The sequence below is a fragment of the Notothenia coriiceps genome, unplaced genomic scaffold (assembly GCF_000735185.1).
Source record: "Notothenia coriiceps isolate Sejong01 unplaced genomic scaffold, NC01 NC01_scaffold00038354, whole genome shotgun sequence".
Classification (NCBI taxonomy): domain Eukaryota; kingdom Metazoa; phylum Chordata; class Actinopteri; order Perciformes; family Nototheniidae; genus Notothenia; species Notothenia coriiceps.
Genome location: NW_011371055.1, coordinates 372,213 through 392,040, shown reverse-complemented (window position 1 = coordinate 392,040; position 19,828 = coordinate 372,213). Strand labels below are relative to the sequence as shown.

Here is a 19,828-nt window from a genome sequence, read left to right as displayed (position 1 = left end):
GTGTGCATTTGTGCATGCATGCATACAAGATGAGGTGTATCAGAGTGGCTAAGAGGCATCTCGACCTATAAGAGTCAATTGCAGAATTTAAATAAAGCTTTATTTACTATATCAATGAAGCGGGTGTAGAATAGATAATTGCTTTAACCACTGCAATTAAGGACAATCTTTTAGTCAAAGCTTGTTTACCAAACAGGCAAAGTGGGCAACCGCCTTGGGGCCCCAGACCCTTATGGGCCGCAGATGTTCCGGGTTAACTACACGGATGTCAATTGGTTTTGGTGGTTTGCAAACTTGTAAGTTATTGGCACCAGTAAAAGTGAAAAAACAATATGGATCTTTAAACATGACGTGACATAATATATGTTTTGTAGAAAAGTCACATTTATATCTATGCTCAGTTATATACACTCAGGTTTGAACCTTCTTGACATTTAGCTTATGGGGACTTCCATTAGCTTTTGTTATCAAACTTTACTTTTATATATCTGTGTTATGTGATAACTTTATGACTCTACTACTTGTATTTAGATGTTTATGTGGTTACCGCCTGTGGCCACAAGGGTTGCTGCTCAGCAAATTCTACATTGGCTTTAACTTGTTAACTTGTTACTTGATTTGATCAAATGTATGTATTAATAAATGGGCAATTTACAGTATTTAGCCAACCTGATAAAAGAGCAACACTATAAATGAATACAAAATATCCAAGGGCTTTAAAATCATTGTGAATACATTAATAATCTCTCTGATGCCGTCTCTGTTGTAGGACTATTCAATAGTATTGCTTTATGTAATACATTTCATATAATTCAATCAGAGAATACATACAATACTAACTATGCATAATACAAAACATATGTTCATAAGTTATGGATCATTTGTCAGTGAGATTCCTAATTCTTTTTGGCATCTGCGTGCCCATGCATAAGCGTCTCCTAAACTGACAGCAAAGCATCATGGGAAAGTTGTAGGGGCAATGTCTGAATTGTTCTAGGCAGGGAAATGTCAGATAGCCCCCCAGGCACCCACACACAACATGACACGATTACCCAAAGGGACCATCATTCTCTCCCTAAATCTGTTCTTCCCCACCCATCCCCCACTCTGTCCCTCTCTTTTTCTGTCGTTCCATCCAGATCACGGCCGACTTTACGGCGTTTAGGTTTGCTGACACCTCAGTAATGGCAGCAGTAAGATAAGTGTGCATGTAAGAGAAATGAGACGGCAGGAAGAGAGTGAGAGGGTGATCACCAGTAATGGAGAGCAGTGTGACAGAGGAGAGGTAAGTGAGGTGGTGTAAAAGATGAAAAGAAAGAGAAAGACACATGGAGAAAGGGAAGATTATTTAGCCTCATGTGAAGCCACAGACACACACATCTCTTTTTGGCCTGTGGGCCTGGTGGGCTTTATTATATTAACCAACACAACACCAGTCTGTGCCTTTATCTTTTGTCCTCTCTGTTTAGTTTTGCTCAGAAGTAAACCTTTCCCTTTATGAGCCTCTTCTGGAAAATAAATGCAATGGTTTGACGTCATGAGCAAATGTGCATTTGCATTTACCCTACAGCACTTTTGATGACGAGCTTGCCCTGAAATTCAAAGGAATTTTAAATGTAGTGAATCATCCCTACATGAAAGCAGTGGACAGAGATGTGTAGCAGCCATCTTCTGTAAACTGTCCATCCATCCTGTACTTATCCCTATTGCTATTAAGAGTGATAACACCAGGCTGAAAAGCAGAGCTTCACTGCCCTCTGTGGCTGTAAGCCTGTTTCACTTGGGTGTGGTCAGTTTGTTACACCTTTACATTATTGCTGCAGGGTGAGAAGAACCACTGGAGGTAGGTAAGCTAAAGCAAGATTTGCAGGGGTAGCAACATAAGGTTTGGTATTTTTTCCACAGGCAACCCTTTAGTTTAGGAGTGGACAACTGTAATGTTAATCATTCATTTTTATTTTTACATTACTTGTAAATGATCAAAAACATGTGAGTAGACAACTTGTTCCAGCCTTGCTCCGGGATGTAAAAATAATTTCAACAAGTCTAACAAAAATGTTTAAAACATTACCCATTCTAGCAAACAAAAAACGCTCCCTAATACCAACCGAGGACAGGATCCTACTGGCTGTTTCCATAACTTAAACCATTATCTTTCTTATAATCTTTCAATAAACACAACATTTGATTTATATTGATTAAGAGTAGACCAACTGATAGCCCGGCCTCTACAAGGAGAGGTAAAGAACGTGTCAGTGAAATAATTATAGGCGTTTTACAACACAGATATTTTGACTTGTAATAGTATAGGAAAACAAAAGGTGTTAAAAAAAATATGAACGCCTCTTTCTTTCTCAGTAGACTCTGACAGTGGGTAAGGGTCTTTATAATAAATAATTATGTCCGTAGACCCGATTATAACCCTTAATTATTTCATTCTCACTGTCAAAAATATTTTTCCCGTAACTACTAATGCACTGTTCTGTCAAGCTCCCTGTTTGTAACCTTTTGCAGTTTGATTATTAAATGTGTGTAAAAGTTAGGGACAGTCTAAAGAGCACACACACTTCACTAACCTTTCAAACCAACCCTGAATGTGTCCCTCTTTTGTTTGAAACCCATAATTGACAGTTTGATTAGGTCTTCTGAAGCCTGAGGCAGTGGCTTAAAGGAAAGGGCCTAATGCATTAATGCCTTGTTTACGCCTCCACATGTGCTTGCTGCACCCTAAATCCACTTTGAATCAAATAGCCAACAAGCCAGGTGAGAGCTATAGTGTGATAAATACTTTTTGTCAGGAAATATATAAGAAAATGTTTGATCATGCTCACTAAAGTAACACAAAAAGACAGAGATAGAGTGAGCAATACAGTTTAGTTTTTCTGAGCAGATTGTCGTTGATAATGTCCATGGTTGAATTTGGATCAATTAGGGTCTGGCAGATGTGAAGAATCATGGTTTACCCCAGGGCTTAAAGGATACAATCCAATTTCCCTCAACAAATGTAATACTATTAGCGTGGATAAAAACAGACAAGTCACAAGGGAGGAGTCTCTTAAAAACCAAGGACGGGGACATGGGAAAGAGAGAGACAGAACAGTGGCTCAGAGGGAAGAGACAGTTCCCGCAAAGGACTTGGAATCAGAGAAACCTAAAGACTGGAAAGTTTAGGAAAACTCAACATTAAGTTTGAGTGACTGAGATGAAAGAAAACATGGGAAGAAGAGGGTAAACAACCTCACCTGACTACTGCGACGGACACAGTCTAGTTAGTCCAGAACGAAGGGCAGGGCTTACAGGGACAGAAAGAGGTGTAGAGGTGGAGCTCTCACAGAAATCCACCATTGAGAGAACTTTCTTGATTGAACTCCACTTCGGGAAGATTGAGGAAGACAAAACAAGAGGTGAAAAAAGACGACTACTTGCTGCCACAATAGAACCTTTCGGCTATGAGGATCTGCAAAAAGAACATTCGGCTTCAAGACTTCACCATCATGTACTTCACCGCCATCGCTGCTCTCATGGTCATCTTGGTGGCTTCATACCAGGGCCCCACCAATGCTGTTGAAGTGTCAGACCTTAAAATAAACCCCTCCGGCCCTCTACCACCGCTCCCCATGCCCTTCCGTATGAGCCTTGACCCCCGCGGGGATGTCCTGCTCTCCTGGAACATCAGCTACGCCAACCAGGAGGTTTACATTCAGCTGACGGTTGCAGACATCAAACACGGCGTGGTCTTTGGGATGTCGGACCGCGGGGAGCTGACCAACGCTGACCTGGTGGTGTTGTGGGACTCTGGAACTAACAGCTACTTTGGGGTAAACCGGAATGTGTATTATCTATATAATCTGTCCAACAAATTTCAAATAATTTAGGGAATTATAATAATAAAAATAATAATAATAATGAAGCTTTATTTACATAGCACTTTTCATACAACACATGCAGCTCAAAGTGCTTTACAACATGACATAACAGTTAAAGTTAACTTTGTAAAGTTAAAAACAAACAACAAGAATTCCCCCTGATTATTTGTTAAGAACTTTAAAAGGTACATGCAGCAAAATATAACATGTTATCAGGTTAATAGATACAAGGAGGTGAAATGTATGATAATACAAATAAAATAAAATAAATAATGGTTTCTCTCTGACAGATAAGACACAAGACAACTGAATCGATGCAACAATATAAAATATAAAACCCCATAACACAAAGTGAACATATAGGTACAACAGAAATACAAATAGAGCTATACAATAAATCAAATAAATAATATATATATATTTAAAATATAAAGGTAGGTAAAAAATATAAAGGTAGGTAAATAATAAAGACTAAAAGAACATTTAATGTGGGGGGTTGCTAAAATGATGTGTCTTTAGCTGTCGTTATAGCTACAACACATTAGAATGACACAAGGCTCGTCTCCTAAAAGGTGTGGAAATCCAGCAGGTTTCTAATAGGAGGTGTTGAATCAGATATTTGTACAGTCTTTCTCAGTCTCCCTTTCCATTTTCCTCTCTGTGTCAAATTCATCAATGCACATGGATTACATGAAGTCCTTGAGGAAAGGAGGTTTCCCTCATCTGTCTGCGGTCCCCGGGGCGTGAGATTGGTGTTTTTTGCACGAGGAGCCGGCGGACTGCTTGCTTCATGATCACAGAGTCACAAAGGATGCTATCGGCCCTAGCTAATTGGAAATCACTCAAACGTCACTAATAGCTGAAGCTCACTGGGGAACCATTAGCAGGTATTAGCATATCAAAATTGAATCCTGTGCTGATTAAGATGTGTAAAATGTCTCATTTTTATATTTGCCAAACACAAGCCTCCTTAACAAATGAAATTCCCTGATAAATTAATCAATTTAGAACTTATGTTGCTGTAAAATTCCAATTCATCTTTTTTAAAATTACATTTTGTCCACAAGGGTTATGTGGAAATATGAATAAAAGTTAGCAGGGTGAATACAAATTGCAGATACATTTTTGAGCAGCAGTTCTGATTGTTCCTTGGAAAAAAACTTTTCTGACTAATTTATCATTTGTATTATATTATTAACATACTGTAGGTAGTAGGACTAACATCTGGTCGGTTCAACCTTTGAGGATCCTGTGTGGACAAAACTACCTGTTTGTTAAAGTATTTGCCAAATGGGGATCTGTCAGCAAACAAAGACTTCAGTTGTTTGCTATGTAGGGTTTGTGATTTCACCATGAATAGCAGGTTAGTTATCAGGTCATACATGAGATAAAGTGCAGGGACAGCTTCTGAAGTACACCTTTTCCCTCTTAAATGAAGGCTAAAGTATAAAATGTCTCTTACATCTCATTCTCTTTTTGTCCATATGTCTTGCTGAGCAAGCCCTCACAACTAAAAGCAATGTGTGCAGAGCTAAATAGTTCCTTTCGTCAATGCCGAGAAATAAGGACATTTTAAACTTTTATAAAAAATTGTTCCTCGATCGAAGTAATCAGCAGAAAGGGACTTGAATCTAGAACTAATCTCATTTTATATAAATGTAATATGAACTGAGGAATGTTAATGTAAAGTTTTGATGGTTTTAAAAATGAAAAAGGAGTGAAAGGTCACAGATTTCTTCTTCTACTTTCTTAGACCAACACCATTCTTTTGAATAATAAACCATAACACCCAAAACCAACATTACCACTATCTATGCTGTTTTTTTTTGTTTTTTTTTACAGAAAATGGGCAGTTGACTCCTTTTTATTGATTTTTCTGTGCAGACATACACCATATTGTGATTCTCTGCTGAGATTAGATCTGAGGCGAGCAGGACTCTATACACTGCTCTCAGTTCAACTTCAGAAGGGATGGCTGAGACTTTTGTCTCACAAATCCATAAGCAGTCTTTTATGGCAACACGTTCCACATTGCTAATACTACAATATAGATCAACTGTAATTATACCATTACCTTAATAAACTAACTTTGATATTGGCAAAACAATTGAATCATATTGTAAGGATTTTAAAGGCCAAAGTGACCAAAAATGGTTACACAAAGTGGAACCAACTGCCATTAACTTAAACATAACAAAAGATAACCTTTATACACAAAGTTAACAATTCCAAGTCTTAGAAATTCTCTACACAGACTTGCAACTCACATACTGTATACTGCCCACTTCTTTCTTTTTAGAATCATGTATAAAAATATGTTGCCGTTTGTTTTGAGTGGTTATATAAGATGTTCAGAGAGGGAGACAGAAATACCGAGATCTTAGGTGTTATTCTGGACAGATATGAATGTGAGAAACATAGCAGGAGCGGATAGACGGAGCTGTTGAAAAACCTCCTGGCAGAGAACAGGAATATTGAACACCAGGTGGGGAAGGTACACTGATTTCTTTGAGAAAATCGTGTAGGTTTGTGTCAATCTGAAAATTAACAAAGAACAGCCACTTTATTATTTCTCTGCTTGATTTGACAACATGTCTTAAGGTAATGGATGAATAATGAGTTTCTTATTGCGAAACCTGATCCCCTCCTTTTGAAATGAGCTGTTCAACTGTTGAAACTCTCAGGTAAAGAAGGGTTGTCAAAAGTCTAATAGAATTTAAATCTGGACTAAATGTGATTGGCTCATAACAATGTGCTTTTAAATAATTTGAGCAGGTTAGATTTTTTTTAAAGTCAACATGTGTCCCTCAGGATGCGTGGAGTGACAGTGAGGGCCACGTTTCATTGGATAGCCAACAAGACTACGAGTTGTTGGATGCCAAACACAAACCTGACGGATTCCACCTGCTCTTCAAAAGACCGTTCAGCACCTGTGATCCCAGAGACTACCTCATAGAGGTGTGTGAAGACTTTCGACTGTGTGTGTGTGTGTGTGTGTGTGTGTGTGTGTGTGTGTGTGTGTGTGTGTGTGTGTGTGTTTGTGTGTGTGTGTGTTTATTCAAATGTAAGGGTAATCCTATGTAATCCTGTACAAACAAAAGCATAAAGCTCTTGTTTTCTTAACCTTACTGACTTCCTTACAGAGGTGTATAAAGTACTTAGATCTTGGTTATACATTGTAGAAATCCTCTTTTTTAAGAAAAAGCCCTGCATTTCAAAATGTACTTGAGTAAAAGTACACAAGTATTAGCATCAAAATATACTAAAAGTACTCTTTCTGCACAAGATTCCTTTTTCAGAAACATTTACATTATATTATTGATGTGTTAATGTGTTGGAAGCTTGTGATGGAAGAGCTTTTTCAGGTAAATAACTTTAAGTGCTTAAAATTGTACTTGAGTACAGTAGAATACATGCTCCAATGCAGTGCTCTGCTGTCCATAGTCTCCCATTGTCACCTTTTGAAACCTGTAGGAAACCTTGAGCTGGATAAATATTTGACTGATTTACAAGATGATCCTCTCCTCTACATTTATGTCACTTGTCGATTCTCCAAGAGGTCATGTAAAGAGCGAGCACACTTATTGATTTAGTCAGTCAGTCCTGAACTGAGGGAACCTGACAGTTAGCAGGTGGCGAGGAAGAGAGAGTACTGAAGGCGGTAAAGAGGGCATTTGAGCACAGAACATTTACCCTGTATGTGAAAGTTTATTAATGTGTTTGTGTGCATTTCATTGCTGTTTCACTTCAAATTTAATATACTGATTATGGTTTCCATGGTGCCGCATAAAACCTCCAAGTTGCAGACACAAAACTAATGGTCATTACCATGACAACAAAATGAAAGAAGTTCTCTTTTTGCCTTCATAGGAAAATTCAACCAATGAATAACCACACAAGATTATTCATTTACTGATGTTGGTTTTCTGCTTAGTATCAACTAAACATAGTCTGTTTTTTGGGTGGGATTTGTCAGGAGGGAACCGTGCACGTCATCTATGGATTTTTGGAAGAACCACTTGCCTCTCTGGAGCAGCTGAACCTGTCCCGGATCCACACGGGGATGCAGACTGTGCTGATGCTGCGCCCCGACACGCTGCCACCCATCCTGCCTCCAGATGTACGGACGCTGGATGTCTTGTCGCCAAACGTCATCATCCCACATCAGGAGACCACCTACTGGTGCTACATACAGAAGCTGCCTGAAAATATGCCCAAAAATCACATTGTTATGGTATGAATGCCTTTGAATTACAAGATATGGAAGCTTTCACACATTATGTTGCATACAATTATTTCAGAGTTTTCATTTTTGATGTACCTGTCCAAGGTAAAAGCTTTTAGAAGTAGAAACACATAAAACAACATGACTTGTTTTCTTTTTTCCACTTGTCTCTCTGTTGCTGTCAGTATGAGTCAGTGATAACTCCAGGTAACGAGGCCATCGTGCACCACATGGAAGTGTTCGAATGTTCTGCAGATAAAGGCGACGTTCCAGAGTACAGCGGCTCCTGCGATGACAAGATGAAGCCGAACAAGCTCGATTTCTGCCGCCATGTGCTCGCTGCATGGGCTATGGGTGCTGAGGTATGATGGGAAACAGACACCCACACACATCTTCTTACATCAGTCCTCATTGGCACCTTCCACTGACTACATTTACTCCTTATACTCTTAAAACAACAGTGCTACAAACATATTCACAACACTTACAAGTCAAAGTCAAATAATGTTTTAGATAAAGCAGAAACACATATACATTGACACATTTTACACATAATAGTGTGTCTAATTGAAAAAAGTTGGAATAAATCTTGATTTTGGTCGTGTCCTCATTCCTATTATGAGAGATAAACAAATACTCCTACGCAAGTAATATCCAAGCCTACCACTTTGAGCAAAAAACCTTGTAAAGAGGATCCCACACACAGCACACGTCTATTAAGAGCTGGGAAACAGTCTGTATGTGGGAAGCACGCTCACATGATACAAATAATCACAAACTTGTCGACACTTGACACAAAGTCAAAGAATGAAAACCACATGAATGTTTACAGTTGTAGCCTAAAAACAAGTGCTTATCATGGGCTGATATTCTTGAATAACTGAACACTACTGAGGAAACTAAGATTGTGTGCAAGATAGTTTTTCTGGTAATGACAGGGACAATTGCATTCTATAATTGTAAAACCAATGCTAACCTTAGTCTATAAAGTTTCTGTGAGCGCTTTTTAGGTCAGTGTGAAGTGACAGCTTATTTTTCTGTCCCCAAGGGGGCAAAATTACGAGTATATCCAACATCATGGCTACAGCCCCGACAGTCACCTAGCCTATGAGTCAGCCTGCTAAAATGTAGTAAAAAATCACAGTTGTTTTTTTCCTTGAATTTTTATTCTATAAGAAACACACACATTGCAGTTCTTTTTTTTAGGGAAAACTGTTGATTGAAATAGTAGGGAGAGAAAATGGCGCCTGTGTCTTCAGGCGGCTAGTTGGTCCTCTATCAGACATTAATTCAGTCCACTTGTGTACCACAGCTAACAACCAGCCGGCTGACCAAGCAGGCAGGCAGCCGGCTGGTCACATAAAGCAAAGAGGACAGGGAACGGCGAGCCTGTCACCATATTTCTTTGCTCCGCTCCCCACTGTATCACAGCCAGCCTGGCCCCTCTCTGATTGGATTATCTGCCAGCCAAACAAAAACAAGCAGGATGCCTTCTGTGGGCTTTGAGCTGTGAAGACAAGATTAGGTGAGAAATATTCAGGCCTCTTTCATCACCTCCTAATAGTGTTGTCTCATTCTCCCCGGGACTGCATCGGAAGGAAAACGTGGCCCTGCGAAAACAATGCAAGAGAGAAAGCAGGAAAATAGAGGGAGGGAAGTTTGAAAAGGGAGAGAAACAGTAAGGAACTACACTGCCAGAATGTGAAGTGAAAATAAATGGCAGAGAAAAAGTGGTGTGTTTGTAGTGGAGAAAGCAAGTCTCCAAGGATTTTACTGTTACAACTTTAACAAGATTAAATAAAACAATTCTCTCTTCCGTTACAAACTGTGTGTATCAGCAGAGTCTTCAAGTGGTCTGAAAAATTAAAAGACCGATGATGAATGAAGATTAAATCAAGTTTCCTCGATAAAAGCGAGGAGGTTTGACGCCCATGGGGCCAGAAGTGAGTGAAAATTAGTTTTTTGCCAATGCTAAGCAAAATATCTCAGAATCCAACGAGCATAAAAGAAAGAAAGAAATACATCACACGTTCAACCAGTGCCTCAAAGTGTGCATCCATATGAGAAGACAACCTTTCGATGTGTAGAAATAATCAATAAGCATTGTTTTAGCCAGCTCATACATTTCCAAAAGGCCTTGAAGACATTTGAAAGTCCTTGTCAAGGAATACATTTGATGCAAAGAAAATATTTGATTATGTAAGTTTGTGCCAAGGCATGTTTTAGTGGCAACTTTCCAACATTGGAATGAACCATTACATTAGATTACTTACAAAGTGACTTACAATAAGTGCAAAAACATTTATATACAAACTCAAACAGCAAGAAATATGAAAGAACATTTGCTAGGACAAGTGTTGGTGCATTGGTCTCAATTGTCCAAGACCAGGGACACAATTAGTTGAGTGTCATCTGCGTAACTGTGAAGTGAACTGTGGAGTGAATGATGATGACCTGAAAGATAAGGGGGCCCAGGTGTGAGCCCTGAGGGACCCCAGAAGAAAAGGAAGACTATCAGTACCACATTAGTAGAGCTAGAGAGACAATCTATTATCTCTGCAGAGTGGGCAAGAAAAATCAATAAGATTAATATAGTAGTGATTACCAAGATGGAATCACATTTTGAAGGAGAACATTGGGCGAGTAATTAATATGCAAATAATTGAGGCGGATGGATAATCCTGTAATTACATTTTCAGAATGGAAGTAAGTCTGGAAGTTTGAGATACAACCGTCAAATAACCAGTTTTGTGTTTCGACCTTTTCTTGGCACATGGTTGAAAAGTAGTTTTACATCTGGATGATTTCATTTTGTCATCCTCTGACATTGTCAGTCTTAAACAGAATGAGCAAGGATGGAAACATTAATGAATTTTAGCTCCTTCCTCAGAAAATACAACATTTAAATCTGTTTTTCAGTTGGGGAAATTAGCAGATTATAGTTTTTTCACAGTCAAAAATTGTGTGTGTGTGTGTTTTGCAGGCTTTTTACTATCCTCCTGATGCAGGGATGCCTCTGGGTGGACCAAGTTCCTCAAGGTTCCTTCGTCTGGAGGTCCATTACCACAACCCTCTCATTATATCTGGTATATAAAGTACACACTTAGACTCACACATTTTACCACATTCTGCAACACTGCACTTACTCTTATTCTTCTATGCACACTTCCTTGTAATTGTTCCGAACATACCCTTAACCTACTAGTAAACTGACTTTGATACATATTTAAATATTGCATGATTTTGTTTCTCGCAGGCCGTCGTGACTCTTCAGGGATACGCTTGCATTACACCCCGAGTCTGAGGCGGTACGATGCAGGGATCATGGAGCTGGGTCTTGTTTATACTCCCATCATGGCTGTCCCACCTAAACAAAACAACTTCTACCTCAGTGGATATTGCACCTCCGAGTGTACCCAGACTGTATGTATACATTTCCCCCATATTCACTGCATTATTTAACGTTCAAATAAGAATTATGGATAAATATTTCATCTAGGATGCCACATATTTTTGTTCAAGTTTTGGTCCCTTAAGCACAGAAATCTCAGTTGGAACTTGACCTTGAAAGTTTCTCCGTCTGTCTGTTTGTATATCTAGGCTTTGCCTTCAGGAGGAATCTATATATTTGCATCCCAGCTGCACACCCACCTGGCAGGGCGGGGGGTAAGGACTGTTTTGGTGAGGGCAGGCAAAGAGCTGGAGGTGGTCCAGGAGGACAAGCACTTCAGTACACACTACCAGGTGAGACACAGCGGGGCTCAGTTTACCCAGAGGAAATCTGTGCACAGAACTTTCTTTGTGCGGTGTATCTTATACTTCATTAGATTTGAAAGAAGGTAGTAGCACTTCATATCTCACTGAGCCACATGCCACAGATTATCCTCTGCTTCTACTGCACCTTTTAAAATAATAAGCTGCCACCTCATTACAATAAAGGCTCAAAAAGGGTCTTTGATTTTGCATGTTTTATAACTAGCTGAAAATGATAAGCTAATGCTTGATGGTCTTTTGTGTACTTGCTGCAAACGAGGAGTTTCAAATGATTTATTAAAACATTTCTTTAAAATACTGCTAACTAATGGAATTACTTATCATAGAAAGTGTTTTAGTATTTAATCAAACAGGTGTTAATAGGTGGCAGATAACTGATTACTTTTTAATGAAAGCAGTGTTTCTACAGAAAGTTATAATCTATTTCTTATCAGTCACAATTGTTCTGACCTGGATTTAGCCTCATTAGGTATAGCAGTAAATAATTCCATTCAAAGCAGAATAAAATAACTTCCTGATTGTCAAAACAACATCAAAACTGACAAACAACAACATCAACATTGTTGGGAGAGAGCAGACGACATCTGTTGTGTTTTTTTTTTTTTTAAATATCCTGGGGCAGGTACACACACACACTGAGGGCAGAGAAGGACATCTGCTAGACTGCCAGATAAAATCTCCAGCTGCTGTTGATGTCTGACTAATCTGTGTACTGTACCTGTGTGGAAGTGTTGTTTCAAACCCTGCATCATCATTATAGACATATAAACAAGCCGCTTTCTGAAAATCTTATAGAAACACATACAACACAGCTAATAACTATGAAAGCTGCCTCCAAGAAAATCCTCAAAATCAATACATTATCTTTCCATATTTTAAATAAATTACGATTATGTCCAAACTCAAGATGATGGAGAGGGAAATGTGGTGTAAAAAGATATGTACACAATTAAATGTTTGGTGGATTTTCCCTTTAATTACTTAATTTTCTTTTGTTCTTCTCGCCTTTAGACAATCCGAGTTCTGAGGAAAATGACAAATGTTTTACCTGTAAGTATACATGTTGATCACTACGCTTGCAATTTAATAAAGCATTGCCTATTTTAGTTTTTCTCTGTGCAGAATTTGTTTTCAGAGAAGATTAGATTATTTAATGTTTCACAGTAAATGGTGAATGAAGGCTAAACGGTCAAGCCCCAGGTGTATTTTTCCTGAAGTTCTGAATTAGAGTACCACGCTTGAACCGCAAGCCTATTTTTCAGGCCTCAGGCTCGAAAATGACATTCCCAGAACAATTAACTATAACTTCACTTCTAAAAGGGGTAAATTAATAATATTGTTTCTCAAAGCAATGATAAACCTTTGAGTTGGATGTAGAAAAGTCAGAATCAATATAGAATTTTTTTATTTTAAAGTAAATTCAGATTGAACATAGTAACAAAAGTGTAAATTATAGTCTGTCCAAACAAAAAAACATTACTTATAGTGAAAACCATCCTTGAATGATGGGGTAGTAGACTAAAAGCTATAGGAATCCAAACTATAACATATAATAAGTACCCTGTATCAAGATTGATGCAAAACAAGTGACACTTGACCTTTTTAGAGAGATTTTGAAAAAAACAAACACTTCTGGGGTCATTTGGGTGCATTTTCCATATCTATGGCCCCCCTTGATCGATTTTGAGGATTGACATCTCTTTTGAACCGTTAGAGCCAATAGAATCGAGGGGAAGTTCCTAGAATCCATCTAAACATTACCCATTGGTGAATGAGTGATGCGTAGCCAGAATGCCCAAAACCGGAAGCTGTCATACACTCTCGTAGCAGCTAAATATGAAATCTCCGTTATTGACCTAAATATGAAGATGGATTATCAGTACCATTTCAAAGTGACACAGAACCATTGGATTAACCTATGGATTAACCTTCAGCAGCGTTTTTATCGTTTTAATGCCATTGAACACAACTTTTGATCCGAACAACAGCATAGGTAAGAATTTCTCCCGTGTTTGCTCCGTAATGCTACGTGGTGTGATGTCTGTTTTTGTTTCCCCTGTCGCTAGTTCAGATCACTCACTGATGATAATTATATGTCTGGAATCTGTGAAATCTCAGTTTGCTAATCGATATCTTGTTTGTGCAGATTTGATGAGTAATAAGGGTATTTTACATTTAGTTCTGTGCTAATTGCGTTAGCATTTTTTGTCTCAAGGCTAATTCAGAGCCTTTGTTATTACCCTTTTGTTTCGTTTAGCTAAACATGGTTAGTATTGTCTGAGCTGAGTTTCTTCCCGTTAAGCGAGTATGACACATTCATAGTTGATTAAATGTTAAGAAGCCCTCAGACGCTGTTTCTTGCAAGATGTTGCGTTTTGCCCCCACCCGCTGGGCCATGGGGTTTAACAGGTTAAATGGAGTGAAAATACTGTATGGACAGGCTGTAATAATGTGTGATGTGATAGGAAGTTCTCTGGAGACAAAAACACAGCAGCTGAGCTCCACATAGCACAACAAAAAACAAATACTGGCCACTGGATCTGACATTTTTGTCAATAACCTTAAACTGTCCAATTGCGCTTTGTTAAAAATGAAATATGGTGAACATGGCGTTGTGTTTCTGCTTAATCCTGCAGGGTGATGTCCTCATAACTAAGTGTACTTATAACACAGAAGATAGGAGCAAGCCTACATTGGTGAGCGGCACACTATTTTTATATTGCTTAAATTCACCTTGGGCGACAGCATAAGGAATAATCTTGAGTATTGCCTTCTCTAATCTCTCTTTCCCCAACACATTTCCTTTATTCTCTTAATCCTTCCATATCTCCCCCCTTAATACCTACATCTACTCTTTATACTGCACATTCCTCCATCTTCATCTAAATCTCTTTGTATCCTCAGGGAGGTTTTGGCATCATGGATGAAATGTGTGTTAACTACGTTCACTACTACCCTCGAACTAAGCTGGAGCTCTGCAAAAGCCACGTTGACTCAGGATACCTGCAGAAATACTTTAACTTCATTAACAGGTAACACTAGCACAAACTCATCTATCTCTCTCGGAAATCACTTGCGTGCGCACCTCGTCCTTCATTAATTTTACATCTTCCCCTTCATCTCTTGTATGACTAAGCAATTCTTGGCATCAACAGTCACTCTTGTCCTTCGCTCCCGGGAACCAGAGTTGTGATTACTCCTTTTAATCGTAAACAAAACTGATGTTTTGTCCTTTAAAGTGAAACTGTGTTTTTTCAATCTCTTCCTCCTTTCTCAATCTCCCTGCCTTCCTCTTTATCAACTTTCCTTCAACCTCTCTCTTCCCTCCATCCTGCCCTCACTCTAGGTTCCACGGAGATGACCATTGCGTGTGTGATGTGGACGTGACGGAGCAGTATTCTAAACTACAGTGGGACGCATTCAGTGGAGAAGTGCTGGACTCCCTTTATAACACAGCCCCCATCTCCATGCACTGCAACCAGTCGAGTGCACGCCTCTTTCCTGTAAGTCCCAGACAACACACTAACACACACACTGCAATCGACTGCCAAGCCGCCAATTATCCAGATCAGAAGGCAGGCATCAGTCGGACAGGATAGTCAGATCGGCTGAACGGACCGCTTGTTAACCTATAACAAAAACACAGACACACACACAGTATGTTTGGATCAGAGTGAATAAATAAATCCGAGATCAAACATGGTTAGAGGCCTTGATCAAGGTTTTATGTAAGAGCAAAAAACGTCCTCCTTGATTTCTATCATCAGGTCCAGTGTCTGGGAGAAAAAATATCAAAAACCTCATTTGAAACATTAGGCTCATGTTCTTGAAAGATAGCATATGGCTTGATGTTTTTACAAAGCTGCAAGAATATTTATTATGGTGTATTTAATTACGACAAAACTGGCATGTGTTTCATTATCAATGCCACCACTGGAAGGCAATTGAGAGACTGTTAACAATATATTTTTGGTGAGGCCGTCAAGCGTGAAATATTCTAAAAGTAATTTAGCAGCCAAGGTTACAGTCGACTCTCAGTGTTAACGTCATTGTGGTGTCGATTCTTAATATAACGCAGGGGAAAGCTTAGAAATGAATGATGAACACCCACTGTTTGGAGTTTGTTCAAAAGAAGAGTTTAATTAAACTTGTGAAGTTCAACAGAGACAACTGAAAGCTGAAATGCACAATCGAAAGTCACGGCCTGAAACCTGTTCTACACAAGTGACTGGCATTTCAGAATGCTCTAAATCACCGTCAGTCAGAAAAGTTAAGACGGCAAAGAAGTCTCAATAACACCTAAAGATCAGAGCATCTAGGTGACAAAATCTGCTAAAATTAGGATAAGTTGGTAAAAGATCAATAGTGCTGGGTGTACCCACCTCTCTCAAGCCCTAATACAAGGGGCGTTGTGTTGTAAATGCACCAAACTTCTCTAAATTATTCAGTATGAGCCAACCCCTGCGCAACAGGTGATCTAAATAACAATAAAATCAACCTGGAGTACAGCTATTAATCACATACATTAAATTAAAAACAAGCACTAAAGAGTGACATAAATCATTGTCTAACAAAGCAATAATTTAGATTTCTTAATAAATGCTGAAAACTAAATGTAGCTGTAGGCAAAGATAAGCACTGCAAAAGGAAGGAATTGACAAAACACAGAACTGAAATAAAAAACTACACACACAAACACTGTTTATGGGGGGAACTGGACTTGACTCTGTAATAAGTTGAACAACTATGTGCCGTAAAAGAAAGTTCACTAGAAACCACAAATACTTTTTTTGGGCAGGTTTGATGAACTGTACAGTAAAAACTGTCACATAATAAAACCTGCAAAATATCAAGGACAAAACACTTTCTTCCCCCCCCCCCCCCCAAACAACGATCAAATGTGACCAACATCATATATCTGTTTCTCCAGGGGGAGTGGGACAAGAAGCCTGTACCAGTGGTCACCTCCATCCTGGATAAGCCTCGCTACCCCTGTGAGGGAGGGGCGCCCCCCACCAGCAAACCCCCCACACCCCAAGTCTGAGCGAGGGGGTCACCACGGCCTGCTTCAGCCCACAAGAGGGCTGCTAACCTGGAGAAAGTTAAAGAAGCTCCTTTGAGCAGAATTGATCGTTTTGGATGAATTATGTTCTCTACTCGCTGTTATTGTATAATATCTATAATATATGTTATGAGTATTCCCAATGATGATTCCTATGTAATGTTTTAGCACTTGACATGGAAATGGAAATGGTCATGTAACACAAAAATGTGACTCATTAATTAGTGCTTGGGACAAAAGTGTAACATTATTCAAAAGTAAATAACTTGTTCTTTTAACCACTTCTTCAGTTCAGCATTGTATTTCTCCCACTCTTTTGTGTCCTGTGTGTATTTGCTTTGTTTTTGTGTGTTGAATAATAAATGTCACAAAAATGTTGGCAGATAAAAAGGGATTTATTAATACACAAATTGCTTTGGACAGATTAAATAAGTGGTTTAACAATCATTTCACGTTTACTGGTCATTAATGTTAATTTAACTGGTTAACAATTCACTTAAGACATGTTGCATACAGTATAAGAATCACCTGCTTTCTATCATCAGTACTTTTGTAGTATTCACATCATGGAGAGAGACATTCTATAAACTGAATTAGGAACAAATACCTGTTGACATATTGTGTAGAGGACCAGTAGTGATAGTTTCTGTCAGTCTGTTTAACATTTCCCAAATAAATCTTGTTATTAACCTAAGCCGCTGCACAGAACAACCATTTCAATGATTAATGGCCTTCTGGGCGAAATCAATGAATCATTCCACATTAGTAAACATTTTGTGCTGAACGTGCAGCAACACACATTGGAGAGGCGAGTAGTAGCCATACTGTACACACAGAGGACTTCCTGCTTTCACACAATTATTAATGTGCTGTTCACACTATGTGTTTCTTGTTTGGCCTGAACTGTTAGTGAAAGGGGAAACAAGCACAGGTGTTGAATGTAAAATCTTTTTGTTGTTAGACTTAAGACATAACTAGCAGAATTAGTATCTTGAATTACTGCACATACTTGCATTTAAGACATGATTATGCCATCAAAGAGATTGACTGGTGATTTCTCTTTTTCTGTCAGTTTTACTTTGAAGACTTTTCCTTACAACAACCATGAAATGGCGACAAATAAAATAATAGCTGATTAGTTAGCAGTGTATATCTATACAGTACACACAGTGTATACATGTGGCATACACTAAATGACTGAGTGAGATGACAGATGAAGCTAGTTGTATTAGCAAAATGTACATTTTAATTACAAGAAATCTACAAAACAGTCCTGTCAAACTCACTAGTCCATTGTACCAAGATCACATTTTGAAATGTTAAAAGGCCAAGGCGATGGTAAATGTGCTGTCGCCTTATGCAGATGTACAAATGGTTGAGTTTGATTTAGCAGCAGAACAACAGCAAATAAGCGCCTGGATTGGAAGATAACTCTTTTTAAATGACAATGGCATTTGGTATGAAACAAACTTAAGAGAATTGAGTTTGCAATCAGCAGCGACGGCAGTATAGAGCAGAAGAGGACAGCAATGACGGAGAGGGGGGAGGGGGTGGCTCAGAAATCAAAGGCTCTATCTGTAAGAGCTGCTTTCTGATAACTTGTCTTTATCCAGTATTCTTTTCTACAGCAGTGTTTCCTCCCTGGCTGGATAAACTATGCCTCAGGGTTTTTTTTGTTGATAAACACTCTTGTCTGCCTAAGATTTAGATACCATACTACAGAGTGAAAATCAGTTTTAGTCACTGTTGTCAACAACAGCATCAGTCACTGTAATCTGACTCAAACTGCCAGAAGGGCTTGTGAATGGTTTGGAAACACTTTGATTCCCCAATATGGCCTCATAGGATAAATGAAATTCTTTATTTTAATATCTAATATATAGCATTTTAAAAAAGGGAAAAGCTTGACAGTTATACATGCCTAAATATTTAAAGTTATTTACTTTTTAGCACCAGTACACAAAGCTTGTGCTGCCAATAGAGAATTCACAGTATTAACTATGTAAATAGATTCCCTGAGTTATCTAGTGTTAAGGCTTAAAAACGTACTTCTGATAGTTTGAAAAGAGCAAATATTGTTCAGTTTAGTTTCTATTTTTAAAAACGACCTAATCACGTGAGGTTATTTTAGTAATTAAAAAGCGATCCAGAAAAAAGCTCAGGCTTATTCAAAGATAGCAGGATCACGCGAGGGACTTATCCAGGTGTACTGGAAAAACATCTTTGATTACTAGAGCAAAGACACTTTAGTTCACCTCAATAGTTTGTCTTCATAGTAATATTTCTCACATGAGAGCATTCACAAGTGTTACTCTTAAACCCAGAGCAGGCTTAAAATGTAAAGCTTAACAATCAACATTTGTACAAGAATAACTAAATTAGCACCTCTTTTGTATTTTGATTTACATTTTAGACCTAAAAAAGTTTATTTTATCCCCACCAGTTATTTCCTATCACATTTAATCTAAGCTATAATGCATAATATTTGTAAACTGCACTTCTCCAACCAGTGTGTTTTCTTCAGTTTTCACATGTGTGGTCCTTCTCAATCATAGATGCCCTTGACGCGTTTGTTCTGAGGGTCAAATGGAGATTTAAGATGGGCCTTGGCCTTGTACGTCACTCCCATCTTCTCCAGGGTAAACTCGCCGCTCTTTATGAAATCGGCACTCACCTGATAAAGAAAGGAAGAGAGAGATCAGAGCATGGAAATATGAGGTGGGGAGGGAATTTACATTTTATATAGATGAGGAGGATGACGGAGATTAAAACAGAGAGGAAATGAGACGACCAATTAATCCACGCTCTTTGCAAAAAACAAAATGGACTTCTCCCAGCTGACGGAGAACTCCAGAGCAGACAATTTCACAGCAGTCGTATCTGACAGAAGAGAACGGCGCT

At 38.7% G+C, this 19,828-nt stretch overlaps 2 protein-coding genes across 2 annotated transcripts in view; one reads left to right on the top strand and one right to left on the bottom strand.

Annotated features, from left to right (window-relative positions):
* Window positions 1-2,624: 2,624 nt before the first annotated feature.
* Window positions 2,625-17,374, top strand: dbh (dopamine beta-hydroxylase (dopamine beta-monooxygenase)). The gene is made up of 12 exons (XM_010797751.1): window positions 2,625-3,818; window positions 6,678-6,824; window positions 7,843-8,100; window positions 8,277-8,453; window positions 11,075-11,177; window positions 11,348-11,514; window positions 11,692-11,835; window positions 12,877-12,915; window positions 14,502-14,561; window positions 14,770-14,897; window positions 15,212-15,368; window positions 16,796-17,374. Exons 1-12 carry the CDS (start codon window positions 3,450-3,452, stop codon window positions 16,907-16,909), a joined length of 1,863 nt encoding a protein of 620 aa, XP_010796053.1. The 5' UTR covers window positions 2,625-3,449; the 3' UTR covers window positions 16,910-17,374.
* A 196-nt stretch (window positions 17,375-17,570) lies between these two features.
* Window positions 17,571-19,828, bottom strand: part of sardh (sarcosine dehydrogenase) — a 39,340-nt gene continuing 37,082 nt past the window's right edge. The window contains exon 23 of the mRNA XM_010797764.1: window positions 17,571-19,601. Within this exon, the coding sequence (XP_010796066.1) occupies window positions 19,473-19,601 (129 nt within the window). The 3' untranslated portion in view covers window positions 17,571-19,472. The remainder of the gene's footprint in view (window positions 19,602-19,828) is intronic.